Source organism: Varanus komodoensis, unplaced genomic scaffold (assembly GCF_004798865.1).
Source record: "Varanus komodoensis strain SLA01 unplaced genomic scaffold, ASM479886v1 scaffold14_1, whole genome shotgun sequence".
Classification (NCBI taxonomy): Eukaryota; Metazoa; Chordata; class Lepidosauria; order Squamata; family Varanidae; genus Varanus; species Varanus komodoensis.
This window is the reverse complement of record NW_025335438.1, coordinates 21,257,398-21,277,871: the sequence shown is the minus strand read 5'-3', so window position 1 is coordinate 21,277,871 and position 20,474 is coordinate 21,257,398. Positions and strand designations below refer to the sequence as shown.

At 38.1% G+C, this 20,474-nt stretch overlaps 1 protein-coding gene across 12 annotated transcripts in view; it reads right to left on the bottom strand.

Annotated features, from left to right (window-relative positions):
* CCDC178 (coiled-coil domain containing 178) overlaps positions 1-20,474 on the bottom strand; it is a 172,420-nt gene that overhangs the window by 76,373 nt on the left and 75,573 nt on the right. For all 12 annotated transcript variants that reach the window (XM_044424404.1, XM_044424399.1, XM_044424398.1 and 9 more), the window contains one exon: positions 5,782-5,931. In XM_044424404.1, coding sequence (XP_044280339.1) covers positions 5,782-5,931 — 150 coding nt within the window. The remainder of the gene's footprint in view (positions 1-5,781; positions 5,932-20,474) is intronic.

Here is a 20,474-nt window from a genome sequence, read left to right as displayed (position 1 = left end):
CGGGGCGGCTTACAACACAATAAAATACAATAAAATACAAAAATAACAATATAAAATTAAAATTAACAATATAAAATAAATAAACAATATAAAAGAAGTCGCCCTGGACAGATAAATAAGCAAATATTGTTAACAATTAAAATGACGTTTAAATAAAAAGGTCTTCACCTGGCGCCGAAAAACAAATAACGACAGTGCCAGGCGGACCTCTCTGGGGAGCGCATTCCATAGGTTGGGCGCCACCGCAGAGAAAGCCCTCCTCCGAGTACCTACCCTCCTAATTTCTTTCATGGAGGGTTCCCGGAGAAGGGCCTCTCCCGCAGATCTCAAGGGGCGGTCGGGCATATATGGATGTAAGCGCTCCTTTACAAGGATGTAATATTCACAGGAATCTTTTTCTGGGAGAAATAAACTGGGAAAGGGGCTCAACAGTTCTACTTCTCTGGATTAATGCATAATTACTCTTTTCAGAGTTCTGTGTGTCATGATGACTAGCAGTTTCTCCATACTCTTTAGATTGTCTTTTCCACTTTGATTATTGCCACACTTAAGGAAACCTTTGATAAAATATACGCAAGCACTTTGGATTATTTTTCAGGTTGAAAAGTGTTTTGTAAGCACTGGAAATAATTTCTGAAAAAAATACAAAGTCACTATCTGCTATATCAGTTCAAGCACAACCAGCTTACTTCAACCAGCTTCTTAAGGAAAAATAGATAAGGAAGAAATGTGGATTTAGGAGTGCCTTGCTTTCCCACTTCAAATCTTTTAACAGTACTCAAGAAAAGTCATATTCTAGCTATTTTGATCTTGATAGCCTTGCTTCCTGTCCTTGTTTCTCCTGCAGCACTAGATAGGTGAACTTGAACATCTCCCTGCATTGAAGAGGCATAAAAGAAACAGCACAGAATATTTCCTATTTCCTTTTGATGTTTGGTGACTAACTAAAGTCCTTTTTGTGCATAACTCTTGGGACTGTAGCAGAAGGAAGCACTCTCTGGCTTCTGTCATTAGCTAAGTTACCTCAAGCCACTGGGAGACTACACCCTCTGCTTCCCAAAAACAACATCAAGGTGCAAAGGATACCAAAGGAGTAGTAGCTGCATGGGGATTCCTTCTTTCCTCCATGCCAGAAATAACACAAAGATACAATTGCCAGTTGTCCTGAGTCTGTACCTCAGGATAAAGAATCCTCTGGCCCTATCCACTGGCTACTGGAACATAAGCCACCAATTGCTATTCAAGGAGGAAACCAGCAAGAAAGCCTGGCCTGGCCTGGCCTTGCCTGAAGTGCGTGTAAATGATAGCTTAGCACCTTGCTCTGGTCTTAAAGAATTGATGTGCCTCCACTTCCTATCTCTTGAGTGTCTGTCTTTTTCTGATGACAGGACCTGTCTGTCTTTTTATTGATATGTGCAACTTTGGGACATAATTATCTGAAATGAGATATTAAATAGCCTCTTTTAGCAACTGCCCTGGACATAAATAGCTTGTTTTAGCGACTGCCCTGGACAGTACTTCATTGGAAGAAAATAGTGGAGCCTCAAGAATTGATGCCCATGAAAAACACATTATTTTCAGGTGAAATCAGCTTTTGGTTTAGAAAATAACACTAAATAGTTGGACAAGAATTGTTTGGGTAGCAGACTCAGTGTGGATAAGCACTAAAAAAAGATACATGACCCACTGTTGCCAGACAGCTCTCTGATTTTGGAGTTGGACTGACACATGGATACTACAGTGGCCATGTGTCCTCTTTTACAAAGATTATCCTCTATTTAAAAGCATCTACTGTTTGAAGGGCTGTCCTGTCCAATTCCAGATTAAAGAACTATATGAGCAGTTGCCCATCATCAACAGTTAACATCTGGACAACAGATAGTCATACAGCTCACCTGGTCACAGCTTTATACACTATGGTGAAATGTATTGTATTTCTGTCTGTATTATGACAAATCTATATATCTGCAAATTAACATATGCACACTTTTGCAAATTGATATCTTACTTTTTTTTCTTTTGGTGATGCAATCCTTCTTTGTTCACACTTCATAAATGGTCATGTTAATGGACACATTTTAGTTAAGAGCAAATTACAGAGGGAAGGATATCTAAGGTTTAATAAGGGAGCTTTGAATGAAGATTGTTAAATGCAAAGGCAGCAACATTACATTACATGCAGAAGCTAGAGAGGTGCTCCTGACTTAGAAGACTTTTTTTATCAAGCATACCAGTGCAGTCTTTTGATTCCAATATGATACTGTAGTAAGGATCATTGCACTAATGCATGAAGATTTGTGATGTTGCAGAAATTTAACTATCAAAACTGAACTGCAGTGCAATGACTTTTGTTATCAAGGTTTCTAATAACTATTCAGCATGAATTGACCCTACATATGTTGTATAGCAAGAGTATGACGACCACTGCAACAAACATAAAGTGGAGACAGCAAACAAAACATGTCAAAACCTATATAATATATGTGCTGTGATGATATTAAAATGGATATCACCAAGACTGGATTTACACTCCTTTCTCCAGTATTACTTTGTTCCTCCTTTTTTTCTGTTTGTTCACAGCCTGTCCTCTCTCCTCCTAACTGTATCTCCAGCCTTTTTAACCACTTTCTGTTATCATTGTTTGAATGCCTCTTTTTGCAGTGGGACCAGCAGCATAGTGAAATAATCCAGAAATAATATTCCAAACGTTGCAATAAAGCAACCAACATGAACAAGAAGTTTCTCCTGCTCATTGGCTGAACTATGCCTACCAAAATGGAGAGAAGGGCACTACTTTTCCAGCTTGCAGACAGAACCAGAAAAATGAAGGCTTTCAGTCATTATAAAACCATGAACCCATTTGATTATTCCAATGGATCAACTATCTGAGAATACAGAGGAGTTCTGTGTTAGAGCTGAGCACAAACTCTTGTCCATGTAAAGCTAATATGTTAAAATTCAGATCTCAAGACTTATAAAACAAACCTGGAAGCTAATTTTGATGATGCTTCTGTTTTTTCTTTTTTACAGAAGACAACTCTGTGTACTTGGAAAAAGGTGAACATGAGAATGATTTTCTCCCTGAACATTCATGTCACTGTGATGTATATGTGCAGTACAAGAACTACAAAAATCATTATAGTGATACTCCCACAAAATTGATTTTCTGTTGCAGTTGTAAGTCACTTATTAGCAAAATCTGAAGAAAAATACACCTTTTAATAGGAGCAGTATATAACCAACTTCCTTTCTTGTTCTACTATAATTAGTACAGATATTCTTTATGTGCTGATTTTGTATTTGTAGATGCACTAGATTTTCAAAACATCAGGCAAATCTGTAATTATCCAATTTAGATCCTTATATAGCTATGCTGTCTTGGTTTTTGTGCCTTTAGGTGAACAGCAAGATTGTACACAAAGCAATCTCCTTGATTATTTTGTGGCATAGTTCTCAATATTTTACCTTAACCAATCATGATGCTCACAGAAGGTAATATAGAATAATAGACAATGGGGCTTGTGATATATACACAAATGCCTTCTGATTACTGTATAGATCTGCATATGCAAAGGATAGTTTTAAAATTCTGTTTAGAGGGTTTTATACCTCTGATCTCTTACATCTTTAGTTTCTTTCTTGATCAATTTTCATTGATTTTTTGCAGTTATACAGTGGTGATATCCACATGCAATCTGATCTTATTAAAGGCTTTGACAGCCCTTCGGCATGCTGGACCCATTACAAACAGCAATCCTAACAAATCAAAGAAAATCTTTCTATGGCAGTTGATCCAGAGAGCTATTTGCATGTGTATAAGGGGGCCTTTGACCTTTCATGTTCTGGTTGCATCTCTTCATACTGCAACATAGACCGCTTTTGAAACACCCCAACTGCACATGCCCAGCTTTGAAAAAATGCTTGAGGTTGCTCTTCCAAGAAAAGTCAGAAGCACCGTTGTGTGCTTGATGCCCATTAACTGGGTTTAGAGATTGCTGCTATAGTGACAAGGAAGTCAGTGGGATATTCCAGAAAAAATAATTTCATGTAGGTTACCTTTTACAGTAATTACCCCTATTAATAGGCAAAATGGCCAGTGCGACTTCTTTTATATTTTATATTTTTTATTTATTTTATATTGTTAATTTTAATTTTATATTGTTATTTTTGTATTTTATTGTATTTTATTGTGTTGTAAGCTGCCCCGAGGCTTCGGCAAGGGGCGGCATAGAAATGTCTAATAAATAAATAAATAAAGCTACCATATGAGAATTGATTTCTGCTTCTTATTTTGATTTAAATTTTCTTTTCCTATGTTGACAAGTTCTAATGTGTGTGGTCAATAAAAATATAGTTTAGTTACTTCCCAATCCATTTATGGCTGATCTATGCAAGCTTTCCAGGATAGTAAGATGTGTGTTAGGTGTGAAAGGATGATTTGAAACAAGGGAGTTTCAAATTTAAAGAGATTTAAAAGGGTAACAAAAATTACTTAGCCCAAAGGAGGGGAGGGACTAAAATCAGATAGTGCAAGGTATGGGGAAACACGCATGTAGGTAGGAGGGCCAAATACTTCCTGATTGTTTATTGACAAGCTGGGCAGAACAAAATGAGCCTATTGTAGCCCACCAGGGGCAGGGCTGGATTGGGAAGAAGGGCTGGCGTTGGGGCAGCGCGGAGTAGGCGAGCGGAAAGAATGTAACTCTCAGTACCCTATTAGCCAATTAGGGGAAAGGAGGAGGGAACAAGCAGTTGGGAGCAGGGTTCAAAAGGGTGTGTGTGAACATGGGCTCAAGTGAACAGAAAAATGGGAAGGAAACCATTCTTTTCTGTTCCCTTCATTGCAATAAAGTTTTAAAAAGAACTCTCTGCATGCCTGGAATATTTTTCTCTTCTGACAGAAAGGAAAGAGTGATCATAACAGTGGGGGGAGTGGTGAAAATTGAACCATCAGCAAAACAGCCCTCTGACAACTTTCCCCATTTCTGAAGTTCTGTGTTGGTGAAATTAGTATCAGCAGCATGTGTGGCAGAGTCATTACTTCATCGCAATTGAATACTCACTACTCACCAACTAATCCAAATTTTACCAAACTGGGGATGGGAGTACATGTTTAGCCATGGGCCGATGAAGCTGGTTTGCTGTTGAATAGCTCTGGGGAAAGGGTGTGATTTGCAGTGGAGGAGCAATGAATATGGGACTGGGGAGGTAAGCTTTCTCAAGCCCATTTTCCCCTTATGCTTACGACTCTTCCCATTGTTCCCACTGCTGACAAATTTTTTCCAACAATGCAACGAACAATAGTGATTCATTCTTCCTGATTATTTGACAAGACTATGTACATCAGGCATGCGTGATTCTCCACCCAGGAAAGGCTGTGTATGGGGAGGGGGGGAGCTTCCACACCTGCTATTTTTCTTTTTTGTAAGGCCTTTAGCTAGATCAGAGCATTTGCTGTGCATGAGTGCTAATTCTATGAACACATTAAAGCAGAGTATGATCTATATAACAAAGAGCACCCCAATTAACTTTGGCACATAAATATGTATCTTAAATACCAAAGGAGACAAATGATATTATTTTGGATATTCTTTAGCATTTTCACAGATAAACACTTTTAGGAAAGTAAAGAAGCAAACATTCAGGAAATAGAAAAGGGTATACATGAAAAGCACTCTATGCAGGCTGTTCCATGGACTTTGCAACCAATGTCTAATGTTTTTAATGACTCCCAATTTTAAAAAGAAAAGGCACTAAGAAACTGAACCATTATCACCATACCTGCTGTTGATCTCTTAATGCTGCTTCAGCCCTGACTTTATGATCACAGAAGTCCATAAGCTTATTTTTGTCATTTAGATAGCAGATTTGTAGCATCTGATATTCTTGTGCTAAACGCAGATTTTCACTCATTGCATCATCAACAGCAATCTAGAGAGAGAGAGATTTCTAATTACCATCACAAACCGTTTTTGAAAGCTATGACTTCATTATTAATGTATTCATATCCTGCCTTTTTCACACAATGAACCCATGGTGGTTTACTTAATTATTCTCCTGTACATTTTATCTTCAGAACAATCCTGCGAGATAAGTTGGAATGCAAGCCACTGAATGGCTCAAAATCATGGAGTGAGCTTCATGGCTGAGCAGGGACTAGAACCCAGATCTCCCAAGTCCCCATGCAACAATCTAATCACTATGTCATACTGGTTCTCAAATCTCTCAATAGTATTCATTAGGGACTGCTTTCCCATAGTGCTGCAATCACAATTTGAACTTACCCTCTCTACAAAAACTCAAATGCATAGTTCTGATCAAGAGTATTCATCATAGTGTTTATTTTATCTCTTAGATAAAAAATAAAAAGAATGAAATAATGTAGCAGCGGAAGGTAATCATTGTTCTTCAGGAATAATGTAGGCCACAGCATTTTCCCCCTCCACAGTCTTACTTTGACTAACGGACCTAAATAGTTTCAGTTATAACAGTGTCATTTAACACTTAAAATACACTTCTAGAGCAAACATAGTCCAAGCAAGTAATCAAATATTAAGAATACTGTGACAAAGATAATTATTTGCAAAAAGTAACTGGTCAAGTCTAGGGGCCAGCAACTTTCTCAGTAAGAGAGTTAGGATGCTATCTTATGCATGTTTTAGACAGGAAAATGTCCTACTACTCCTAGCATCCACAGCCAATATGGCTTGCTAGGGAATGCTGAGAAATGTAGCATGTCTGTATAAATATGCATGAGATAGCATCCTAAATCAGCCTACTAAAATGGTGACCATCCTTCATACACCATCCATACACCTTAGTAAGTAAGCAGTCTTTGTTTGAAATATTTGCATTTTATAAGATGGCCTCTGAGAAAGGAGATTTTGTCTCTAAAATGCAGTAGACTTCAATAGTTTCCCATTTGACACCTTGAAGAACACATTCTCTTTACTTTCAATTCATTCAAGCTGCTTGCAGTCTAATTTTTATTTGTATACACACAGAGGTTGCAGTTCTTTTGAACCTTTATTTTAATTAACTGCTTCTCTCAAAGAATGCTTTCCATACAGACAGACTTGTCTGTGGAGGAAGCCTTGTACAGTCAGGAAGATAACTGGATGTGTCCTAGGGTATGGGAGTTGACCCTTTTTCAGCCTGAAGGGCCACATTCAATTTTGGGTAAGTTCCCAGAGGCTCTATTTTGCACTGGGCAGAGCCAAACTACACCCCACCCTGCAAATAAAATAAAATATTAAACCTTACAGCTTTCACTGTCAAAAACTCTTGGGAGAGGTATTTTGGCATTTCAGAAATGGGAAAAAAATATTCACAAAAGCCAGGAAACCACCTAACAATTTGTGCTTGGGAAGAAGGAGGTAAAGCCAAGGGAAGGAGCTGTGAGCATCTGGGGAAATGCCAGGTGGGTCGAAACTGGGTGTTAGGCTTGAGGTTCCCCACCCCTCTCTAGGGTGTGTGATCAGTTTCTGCAGGGTGAGAACAGGGCTACACCCATAAGACCTTTGCCTCATGTAAAAGCTTGTGGGGGACCCACAATTCTCTGCAAATGACATCCCAAGGGGGGGGCCAGTAGGGAAAGGCATGCTGTCATTCAGCAAATAGTGCTCTCCGTAACTGTTCTTCTCATGTAAAATCTTCCTATTCACCCTCCAACCCAGGTTCCCCAGCAACTGGTGTATACAGACACAATGTCCCTTACAGAGGTAGCATTTAGCCATCAGGAGGAGTAACCTTTGATAATTTTTACCTCTATGAATTTGCCCAATCTCCTTTTAAAGCCCTGAGAATTGGTGGCCATCACTATTTCTGGCAGTGAATCCCATAGTTTAACTATGCACTGTGTAAAGAAGTGCTTCCTTTGACCTTTCCTGAGTCTCGCATGGTTCAGCTTTCTGGGTTGACCCTGGTTTCTAATAAAATGGAAATCCACTGCACATGCTCTGAACTCTTGTGTACATTCTGTACTCTAACTCACATTTTATCTAAACTAAAGAATCTCAGCTGTTGTAGCCATTCAACATAGGAGAGTTGTTCCAGCCCCTTGATCAGGTGTCCTTTTCTCCACGTGTCCTTTTCTCTACACTTCTCTGGAAGTGTAGTTGTGCCAGAGCTTTGGATAAGGGCAGAATGATTTTCAATTCCTTTCTTAATTATGCCTAACATGGAGTCTGCCTTGCTCACAGCAGCCACAGGCTGGGTCAACATTTTTCTGTTCACCACAACCTGCTGAAGTTATTGGTCAGTCGCTGCCAGCTCAGATCCCATCAGCTTATACTTCAAGTTACAATTACAGAACTGCAATTATTGCTGTGATTAATAAATGTTATAATCTAATCCTAAAGTAGCAATTATCAGTTCATTACATATTCACAAGTATATTTTCTAGGAGATTATTTTCAAACTTTTAATGACTATTGTAACAAATAATGAACTTCCTTTTCTACAAAACTGGTCCCAGTGGGAGGATTATTTGTTCTCATGACCTCCTTCGAGTGCCAAGGCCTGGTAGAGTTCTAAGAATTGCCATCTTTGTACTGTTCACTCTCCAAAACGGTATATAACATTAAAATGTTAATTAGAACATATCCAAAATGTTATTCTTATAAAATCCCTTAACGTCTGTAAGCATTTTCAGATCTGAAGAACAATGCAGGAAGCAATTATGCTGACAGAATTTCTGACTCATTGAGATTATGTACTTCATTTTACTGACAAGCCATTTTGCTTGACTGAACTACTCAGTAGAAATGGACGTGGCTGACACCCAGTGGTCTTTCAGGTAAGAATTAAAATACACCCGCACGCGTGTGCGCACACACATTTACCTGCTATGGTTTTTTTATACTTCAGAGCTGACAAAAATGGTTCTTCGGCTATTTATAAGCTGTAACCTGATCTCTGAATTTTCTTAATATTTTCAAATAGGTTACAGTATAAAAATTAATCACTGAAACACCTAAGTTGTTTACTTCTTGCCGCTTTACATATTCAGCTCATTTCTGTTGCTAAAATTGTGAAGAACCAGTTGTGTAGTTTTCAAGCCATTCTGGAGGAGGTTGTAGGCTCACAGTCTTGTGGGGGTGGTGTGTGCTCCTAGATCCATTACTGTCAATGGAGTCATGGTGGTCTTGGGGGTCCAAAGTGCCTTTTATCAGTTTAAGTCGATATACTGACTGCAACCCTATTTGGACAGAGGAAGGATTACAAGACCATTGACTACATCAGGCTGGGCAATCATACCTTGCCTCTGCTTTTTCATTTAAACTGCCTTCCTGTTTAAGTGCTGTTATAAAGCCAGCTTGTGACTAGAACCATCTGAAGGACCATTTCCTCCTTTTTACCTACTTGGAATGGAAAGGATTCTTCAGAGGTGCTTCTCAGGGAACCCCGAGTGAAGTTCAGTAGGTAGCTACCAGAGCAGGGTCTTTTCATGAATATTGCTTGATTATGGAAATCCCTTCCCAGAAAGGTTCACCTGGTGTCAGTGTTATATTTTTAAATGCTAGGTTAAGATCTTGTATTTTAAGTGCTTCTTAAGGTTGCTTTAAGATTACTTTAAATCACCAGTGTTTAATTTTCTGCTGTGGGTATTGTGTTGCCATTGCTGCATTTATTTTATTCAGTTTGTACCATTGTTGGCATTAAAACAGTCATAAAATAAATTTATTTTTAGACTTAGTATTTTAATATTTAATTATTTAAATATTGTTAATAGGCCAGAGGTCTATGTCAAGTGGACAGAATAGAAATGTTGAAAACTGACATACAAGCAGGTAAATAAATGGTGGCCTGCATAATTTTGGTATTATTTAACTTTAATTTTAACGTTCCCGTGAACTACTAAAATCATGGATGCATCACTGTGAAAGACTAGCACCAAATTTTGCCTTTTCTCCATGAGGCTGCTTAAGACAAAAATTAAACTATGCCAGTGTATTTTCCATTTAAATAAGTATTAAAATATTAGGATCTTGCCAGTCTGTAGAATAAATCTTCATACACATCAATCAATAATGTGCAGTAGCTTTCCTACATTGCATACAGAAGATTATATCTTTCTATCACTCTCTGGTTCTACACTCACAGTCCTTATGCAAGATTTAGCCTCTCCACTCCTCTCATAAGCATGCAGTGGTAGAGTGAAAAATCCCACTGTCACCACTTTTCACCAATGCCCCTTTTGCAGATGAGAAAGGGTAACTAATCTGCCTTGACTTATTTTGATCACATACCTCTGGATTAGACTGGCTGACCTTTATTCTTTTGTAGTTGTAATTCATCTCATGTATTCTAATCAAACATATCCAGAACCTATCTGACTAAACACTTGCATTCTCAGAGGCACCCTTTCTTCCTGTGACTCACTAAAGTTGTAACCTGGAACAGTGGAAGTCCAAGAAGGGTGTCCTTGGTGGGCAGTGTTTCCTTGAGAAATGCTGCTTCCAAAATCAAGCTGTACTTGTACCTTAACAATTTGACAATTACCAGTCTATCTATTTTCATAGACCTCTGCCCAAAGGCACAGAAGTGATAGACAATAGTCTAGCCTTACCATGTTCCTCACCAAATAGCAATGTGCATTATATTGGCTCAAGTTCGTATAAAGAAAAGATCCACCCATTCCAGGATCTGTACCATCTTTCAATGATTCTGTGCCTATCTCACATCAGACAAAGGGAGCCTAGATTTCTTTAAGTGCCTTTGTTTGGCTATTAGATTATATGCCACATAGTAAGGAAGACCAATTGTACTCTACTGTTCCTAAGGCACACCACCTCTCAGAAATGCAATGAATTAGCACTGAACCCAGGACTTCAAATTCCTAACTGAAATATCTTAATGACTTGAATATCATATCTTGCTACACTGTGACATTGATGAAAACTAAGTTTGATGGGAACATGAACCCCAATATGAACTGGATTCAAACACAGACCAGCTTCCCTGTTTCATAATTAGCTAAAGGATACCTGCCATTTTTTCATCAATTCTATCGGCTAGTTCGCATCTCAGAAAAAACCTCTATGCAATTAATTGCACAGAGAATTGGAACATATGGATCAAATACAGTACATCTTACTGGCAGCCCCCAAGATTACTCACTGTAGTTCATCATAAAAATTCATCTCTATGGACAGTTGGGATGCATTTCCTAGAGTCCTTTCTAACCTTACAACAAAGCAGCTGAGAATGCATGCAATTGAATTTGGAGTAATCATGGATGGATGCAAAGACAGCTAAGGCCTCAAACATTCAACAAGGGTGTCATAAAACTAATTCAGCCACAATGTTACCAAAGAAAGACAAATTACATAACAAGAATGGTCATGCTTAAAGTAGACCAGTTAAGTTAGTCAAAAACCAATCACATGGATTTCAGTGTGTCTATTCTAAGCATGGGTAAATCTGAATCAAATCCTATATAATTTTACTTCATTCATATGTTTTTTTTTCTCTCCTGTTACTATGAATATGACAGTCCTATCAAGCAGGTAAGGTCTTTTATTATGGACACATTGCTCACTCCCATACCATCTTTCTTTGTATATTTGGTATCTCATTTGCTCACTCCTGTTTTCCAGTGAGGTTGCTGCTATACCATTGTATCCATCCTTCTCTTGCCGTCCCATACTCCAGTATTTTTAAAAGAACTGATTCGTGGCAGTTTTTTCTGACTTGCAGCACAAGTATAGGCTCAGCCACTCATGTGAGAACTGGTAAAATACTAATAAGTAACTTTCTGGAGAAGAGATCTGTGAAGGAGTTAATAACATGGTAGGTGACTGCCCTCCTTCATGCCCCCTGCCCTCATGTTCCTGTCATGTCCTGGCCAGTTGTAGCAGTAATAGTAGCAGTACTAGTAACTTTTAAAAAAGCTCAAAAGTCCCTCTTTTCTTATGGTGGAGTCAGCACTTGGGAGGAGAATCACATTCAATTCCCTTTTTTCCTTAACCTCCAGCAAGATAACTTAGCTGAAGCCATTCTGTCACTGTGCAGAAAGAACAGGCATCCAAAAGAAGAGGAGGAGGGACAGAAGCTATCCTCTTAGTTGTGCCTTGTCAACTGAGTTGCACTTGCTAGAGTGATTCACAAAAAAGCCTGATCATTTGGGCTTGATGGATGAACTTCAGCTATAGGAATTCATGGTCTCCTGTAGTTAAGAGCCTGGGAGCACATCTCTACTATTGATGTGGTTTTCTTTGAAGAGTTCAGACATTCACTTGTTCCTGATGGTACCGCAGTGTATGCCCATGTAGATGTTCCTGTAATAATCTAGCCAGGATATAAGATATGCATGGATAAGGTCATCAGGTCTGCATCCACACATGGTATATAATCTTCATCAGATACACTTTCTAAAAAACATTTCTAGACAATTCCTGAAAATAAAAATTGAGGAGTAACCAAGTGCTACAAATTAATGTGACAAAGGAAGCAGAAAAATTAGTGAAAGGCAATTCAGGTTATAAAGTATGCCAAGCATTATTATTTCATATTTATTTATAGTCAGGATCAATTGTCTTGCTGGTGATATAGCCTGTCGACAAAATATACAATGAAAGTGAACAATATGACCTTGGTGTCATCACATACTAAGAAAACAGTTAACACTTCCTTCATGTTTTGCATGATCTTGCCCAAGAATAGAAGGGAATATACTTCAAATATTTTATCTTCTGTTCTATTTTTCTCTCACATCCACCCACCCACAAACTGAACAGTGTATGTGCAAGATCAAACAAAGCATTATTACCTAAAAATAGGCTAAAATTTAATTGCATTTACTTAGTATGATCTGCAGTCTAAGGATATTGTTTGAAGGTTTCTCATATGATCATTTCCCAGATAGCTATGTAGAAGCATTTAGGTTTTTGAATTTACCAAAAGCATTGTCAATAAAGGAGGATCTATCATTTGGGAGCGTATTCGAAGCCTTAGAAAACTGACAGCTTGACAGCAGAATTATAATATTATAACTAACTGATTAAGAGTCATTATTGACCCCATCTGTCAAGTGTGAATTTGCTGTTCAACGCTGATTGTGAAGTACTATAAAAACTGTACATTTTAAAGTCCACATTAACGCTAAATATCTAAGCCAAACTAGAAGTTCACCATAGCTTCTGGTGAAGCAGAGTGCCCCACCTATGGAATGCGCTCCCCAAAGAGGTCCGCCTGGCGCCGTCGTTATTTGTTTTTCGGCGCCAGGCCAAGACCTTTATATTTAAACGATATTTTAATTGTTAATGGTTGTTTTTATTTATTGGTTTTAAATTATGACCAAGATGCTCCGAATTTTTAATGTTATTCTAAGTTGTTTACCTTTTTTTGTAAGCCGCCCCAAGGCTTTCTGCGATGGGGGCAGCATAAAAATGCTATAAATAAATGAATAAATAGCTAGCTGAAAATACTGGTGTAATGTCATGTATTGCGATGGAAGAATGGTAAAACTGTTGGCTGTTCTAAGAATAAGAATTCTAAGAATTTAGTGTGCAAGATTTAAGATTGTACCTGCAAGGCTAAGGTAGTATACCCACTTACCTGAAGAAAGCCTTATTGAAGTCAATGGTACTTACTTCTGGGAAAATATGTATAGGACTGTTCTGTAAATTATTTACAATTTTCTTAAGAAGCTAATGTGTATCTCTTTAATTTCTTCAAAGTATTTCCCAAGTTTCAAATTCAAATATTAATTGCAGGATCATTGAACTGAATACACTCTTGCTATAAAGTTTAGCATATTCCTACCCCATAATTCAGAACATTGAGAAAAGTAACTGAAATAATATCAGTGTGAACATAGAAGATGAGGGACAAAAGTGGGTGTAGGTAGACGTTGCTGTATAAAATGAGCAGAAATAGTAAATGACAAGGTTGTCATAAACATTTCCAGACAAAACTAGATAAATTTGGGCATTGGGCTGTAAGCAATAAAGTCAACAAAAACAAATGTAAGATATTATACACTGGCATGGGGAAAGGTATAAATATAAAATGGGAGCTGCTAGGCTCTATCGAAATATGAATTAACTATTAATGAAGAAAAGATGCAAAAATTAAAATGTAGTTGGGTTTGTATCAAAACAAGCACCAGTTACATGAAAATAGATAGCACTGCTTGCCCCTCAGATATTATAAATGGCAGTGCCCTGGAAAGCCAAGGATTGGTGACCATTCATCTAGGGATGTTGGGCTGGGATTATTACATATGAGAGATAAACCAGCCTTGTCTACGGAACCTGACCATTGCAGAGTGATGAAAATAGGACCAGGGCAAAGAACATGTGACCTTTCAGATGTTCATGAACTACAACTCCCAGTGGTCCAGCATCCTTTCAGTGAATGGTCAACCAGCTACCTCTGGCAAGTCCACATGAAAAACTTGGTTGCAATAGCTCTCCGCCACACACACACAAGTTCCCCAGCAACTGATACTGAGAATACTGCCTCTGATTCTCAAATCCATCAAAGCCATACTTCTCCATCATGACTAGGAGTCCTTGTCAGCCTTATTCTCCATGAAGCTTCTGTTCTTCAGAGTGAACACTGAATCATGGTTTTTGCCTTGCTTCTGTAAAACTAATCCACTGACTGATTTTCTTGGGTTCATATGAATTACCTTGATGTAGTTATAGTCTGCGTCAACTTTCCTATAATTTTAATGCTGCCTTCATTTCAGCGATTGGACAATGGGAATGTATTATCCTGGGGCATAAAGGGGTTTCATAAAAGAAGAGGAGGAAGAAAATGGAAATCCAACACCGTTTAAGGAAATCAGTGAATAAATTACAAAAACTGTCCATTTGCCTGCCCCTTTTAATCTTACTGTCGTATTCAAACTATTGGGCATGTAACTGAATATCTCAACTGTACCTGAAGAAATAATGGAGCGTGTCTCTGCAGTAAAACAGAACGGCACTAAACTGATGAGTTTAACCCAGCAGAAAGAGCGGCTGTAAACATGACAAATGCCTGCTATTGATTTCAGGTTTAATTACTCTGTGCAGCACTGACAAAGCCCATCAGATGTTGTTGTGAAGTGTAAATGGAACAAACTACACTTCACTGCCCATAGGAAACTGATGGTGTCTGCAGTTTGCATTGTTTACTTTATCCTCCGTAAACTTCAGCCTTGATCAAATTAACAAGTGCTACTAACCTCCAACAAACTACAGTGCACTATGGTTTTACAGCAACAGCCTTGGAACAATAGTTCTGCAGCATTTCATTGGTAACAAATGTCTGGCTAATCAGAACATGACAGCAGCCAGTGGTCCTTCATGTCCAGCTTTGCCTGTCCTCTTGCAAACTGTGGGGCAGGAAAGGCTTTCTATGACCAACTTGTTGAGGAAGTGGGAAAGCAGTAGCACACTATGAAATAATTATTGTACTGGTTTTCTAAACAAACTCAGTGAGGAAGTGAAAAGGGGAAGAGTATGAAATGAATATTATGAGATACGTTTTCTGCAGTAATGGGCAATTCTTGAAAATGGAGTATTCTTCTTCCATTCCCAATTTTTTCCTGAATACATGACATCTTATTGCTTACAGGGTACTGACACAAAAATCAGGTTACTAAAAAACATAAGGAATTCAGGAGAAAGGACTTGTACCATTTGTGAGTCAGAACATTTTATTTGGACATGCTTATTTAGTACAGGATCTTTGCTATTTTATTTACTCTGAAAGAAGAATAAGGCTTACAGAAAGTAAAAGAAAGATACAAACAAACATGGCTTCAGCAGAGGTAAATTTGAGCAGACAAATTACTACATCTGGAAGAAGAATACCCCATTTTCAAGAATGCAGCTGGTCAGATGGTGATTGCCATGTCTGCCAATTACTGTGGAAAACATATCATACAATATTTATTTCATAGTTTGTTACTTTTTTACTTCCTCACTAAGTTGGTTTTACCTCCACCTGTTCTAGCTTATCTCTCCAAAATGCAACTTTAAAGTTACATATTTGTAAAATATTTTATTCTACTTATATTATTTGAAATATTGTATTATGTTCTGCTGCCTGCCCTGAACACAGAAGGACTGCACATTTTAAAAAACAATCAGTTGTGTTTATCCTACTGAAAGGGGTGGGGTTGCCTTTTCACCTGCCTCATGCCCTCCCTATATATGTTGTGGGGGGGCAGGGTTCAGTATCCTTTGGTGCAACATGGAAGGTGGTGCTGGGAGCTGCAGGGGAAAGTAGACATCAGTGAAAAATGCCTTCCCTCCCTCTTTTGGCAGAGGGAGATTCCACTGGATTGAAGTCCTGTTCATGAATGGAAGGGCAACAAAAGGCAATCCATCAAGTGTAATTGATAATTTTTGATCATCACAAATAACTGTTATTAAATAGATATATTATTACTATATCACATGCATATCCTGCTTTTTTTCTTATGAGGAGTTCAGGGCGGTGTACATAGCTTCATTTTATCCCCACAACAACAACCCTACTGAATGTTCAGCTGAGTGAAGGACTAGGCCAATATTACCCATTGAGCTCCATGGCCAAGTAAGGACTAAAACCTGGGTCTCTTCTCCAGTCCAACACCCTAACAGCCTCACTACACTGGCCCTCACTCACTGGCTCATTTTATAGATAAAGACAAATGCCATAGTATGAGTTTATAGATTTTCTGTATTTTGAATTAATAGGAACTACAAACCCAATCAATAATTTGTACAACCCAATCAAATGGCATTTTCGTGATCTTCTGAATGGAGATCTATGCTTTCCTCAATGCAACAACATAAAAAGAGATACTGTAGGTTATAACTCTGACCAAACAGTTACCTCTTCTAAGCATTCAAGTTCACATTTAGAAAAGGAAAAATAAATTGAATTCTTGGTTGACTATACAGTTTGCAATAAAAAAGGCAATGAGAAAGATTTTGTGCAAAGCAGAAGAGACTGCTTAGGTAATAGAATTTTGAGCAACAAAGCCCTGTTGCATCTAAAGACTGCAGCCACTCACCTAAATGCTTGACAAGATGACAGCATTATCTATCCATAAAGCGAGAAAAGACAGTGAAAGCATAATTCATTCATGAAGTGTAGCTTCAGTACTAGAAGATCAGACCAGTCATACCATATTCATATCACTGGGTGATGTCACAATCATATCAGCTGATAGGAGACATCTATAGACTGCAGATTTTAGCCAAATTTCAAGTATATTTTAAGAGCTACAATGGCAATTATTATTTCTCTGACTATTGACTACACAGGTGTTGATACATACAATTAAATCTCAAAAATAGGAATGATCCCTATTGAGTGGTCCCTTGCCTAATTGCATGGCCTTAATCTCTGCAGAGACAAATGTGCCTCAGGTAAGCTGTTGAAAGCAGTCGCATTTGGGTGTGTACTGTATTTGCCACTTCTATCTCATGAGCTGATTCAAAGATATAGTTCCTAATGGTCTTTCTTCCAGGAAGGCATGCTGAATCTATATTTAACAAAATACTTGGAGACAAATTATATTTAGAGAATAAAATCTTACATCATTGATTCCAACTAGATGAAGTCAATTGATCTTTAATGCATCTTTTTGGTAGATTATCATCAGTCATATGAGCTACCTTTGGGAAAAGAATGAAAAGGGCTTATGAAATTGTGCAAGAATAAGGGTCCAAAAACAAATAATTAGCTCTTTATGTCTACCAAATTTTATGCTTCCTGTAAAGGTAAAACTTACATTCTGAGCCATCTACATATTTTTCCTATCGTCTAGCAATTTCCCCCATGTCTAGAAAGCTAGATATATGTCTAACCAAGCTCACATGGAAAACTACACAAAAACTGAGAACTTTTGAATTCTGAGGGATGGAAACATGGAAATCAAATGATGCAATGCACAGCATACAATTGCACAACATTGTATTCTTCCTGCCAAATGCTGCCCCAGGTTATTCATCCTTGTGTGTAAACATTTGTCTTAGCTATACTTGGTTTGCACACCATCACTAGCAATACAGAAAATGCATGTGCAGTTTTTGATTTCATGAAATGGATGGGAAGTGTAGGCCTTTAGAACAGAACTATTTTAAATGAGTATTTCTTCTGTTGAAGCATGGCTTTAACTTGCTGTATATGTATGAAACATAACTTTAAAAATGCTGAATATGGCTAAATCTGGAAAAGGAAGACTTACTTTGGTCTCTAGGAATGTGTTCCAAAGTTGTGTTTCCTAGTAGCAGAAACTGGAGAAATATTTTAGTCCAGATGGATATAACTAGGAAGTGTGTCCTTATAAAAAATGAATGCAATTACTCATGTGTGTGTCAAGTACGTGTCAGTAGATCCACTGAGGAAACATGGGTCATACTTTGAGCCTGACTACACAAGGCTCCAAAGAATATCAATACCATAATTTATCCAAGAAAGAAAGGAGAAAACACACTCCAAGGCTAACTCAAGATCCACATACTATATGAAAATCCCTTTCCTTATTGTTAGACATGCACGTCAGCTACCACTTCACCAGGTTTCTCCACAATCAGAATTAATTTGAAAATACTTAGATGGGAGTTCATCTTAAGGAAATATTTGAGCAGAATTGATAGTGACTGATATCTGCAATTTTCATTAAGTCCACTACAAGATGTGGTTATTCACACTGTGAATATCAAAACCTGGAACTTTAGAATGGGGACCCTGTCTTCTCTGTCTTTTGTGGCCTCTTCATGGACAGAGAGAACTTTATCTCAGTTACCATGCCCTGGTATCTTCTGCAGTGTTGCCTTTAAAGACAGTCTGGAAACTCTGTTCAGAATGCAGCTCCTAGATTACTAACAGGGACCAATAACTGGAATCACATCACACCTGTTTTGAAGTATGTGTGCTTTGGTCTTCCTGTCTGTTTCCAGACTCGGCTCCCAATGCCAATGCTTATCTATAAAACACACAGCTTAGGACCCAAATCTCTACTTCTCTCCCTGCCCCCGCCCCAATATCAGTCTGTCTCTGCATTGAACTCTACATGTGTGATTCTTCACTGTGTTCCCCTACAACCAGAAGTAAGGCAGATGCCAACCAAAAGGGAGGGTTTTTTAAATCTGTTTTGTAACATTCACATGCTGATTGGCTGTTGATGGGCAAGATAAAAATCTCAGAAATAATAAAATAGTAAATAATATTACTCCCTGAACCATCCTTGCAAATGGCCAGAAAAGGAAACTACAGGTATTTGTATCTAGCCAAAAGCCGTATCTGGAAACTGAACAATGGATCAAACGGAATCAGGAAGCTGTCTGTCCTACATGCTCCAGTGTCATCTCTTCCCTATTTTTCCTGGATTTCTCCATTTCTATACTTTAACCAACATGTTAGGATGTTTGCCCTGACTTTACAGCTTCCCCCAAAGCTCTTTTGTTGATTCATCTTCGCATTGTGAATCTGAATTTGTTCTTTGCTTACCACTTCTCAGAAACTGCTAGATCTGTATGTAGCACCCTTATGTTGTGACACACCAAACTGCAGACAACAGGTTCTCAATGAAATACCTACAAGCCATGGAAGTAGCCCTGGTAGGCTGGCCACTGGATTCTCTTAGACAGGAAGGAATATTACAGGGCTTCCTGTTCCAGTTTAATTTTGCTTGACCAATGAAATCTTCCTGCATTCTGGTGTGTCTCTGTATCCTAGGTTGATCTTTAGTCCTGACTGATAGCTTGCTTCTTGAACCTACCTCCTCTTTGGATTTGTGAACCTTGAGGGTAAAATTATCTGCACTAAAGACACATATTAATATAGGGTTGTAAAGGCATTTCTGTATCCTTCTCTGGATCACCCTTGAATAATGCTCCTCTGTCTTCCAATGTTCATCCTGATCTATGGGTATTTTGGCATGACTGCAAGAGATAGTAGGATTTTTATACTCATTTTCCATTCATACTGTGATACACCCAGAACAATCATATATTGGTACATCCAGATTATTCATAATCTGATACTGTATAATCACTCTTTAACTTCATGGCAAACTTTAATTTCCCTTGTCAAACTGAAAACTCATTATAACTGTAAGGAGCCTGAGCAGATCAATTCCTTTTCTTCCCTCTCAGCTGATATCTCAACATTCTATACATCCTGAAAGCTGACAATATACACCAGGTCATTTTTTGTGTTTATATTCTTGTTATTCTGCATACTGTAGGAGCACATAGAAATCACTGCTTGGTTTGCATGGTTCCATTTTGCTTCCAAACTGCTTAGGCACTCCAGCATCCAAGTTACTATCAGAATGAATGTTTCAAAGAAACCCTGGATATTAGAACTGTTCACTGGTGGATTTTATTAGATTGGAGGTTTAGTCCCTGTATCTGAAAGGGGACCATATTAAAAACTCAGCCAAAAAAAGTAAGTTATGAAGGTATGATCATTTAAAGTATATGAAAAGACCATGACTAAGACAATACTTTATACTTAGGGCTGCATTAGGTACTCTG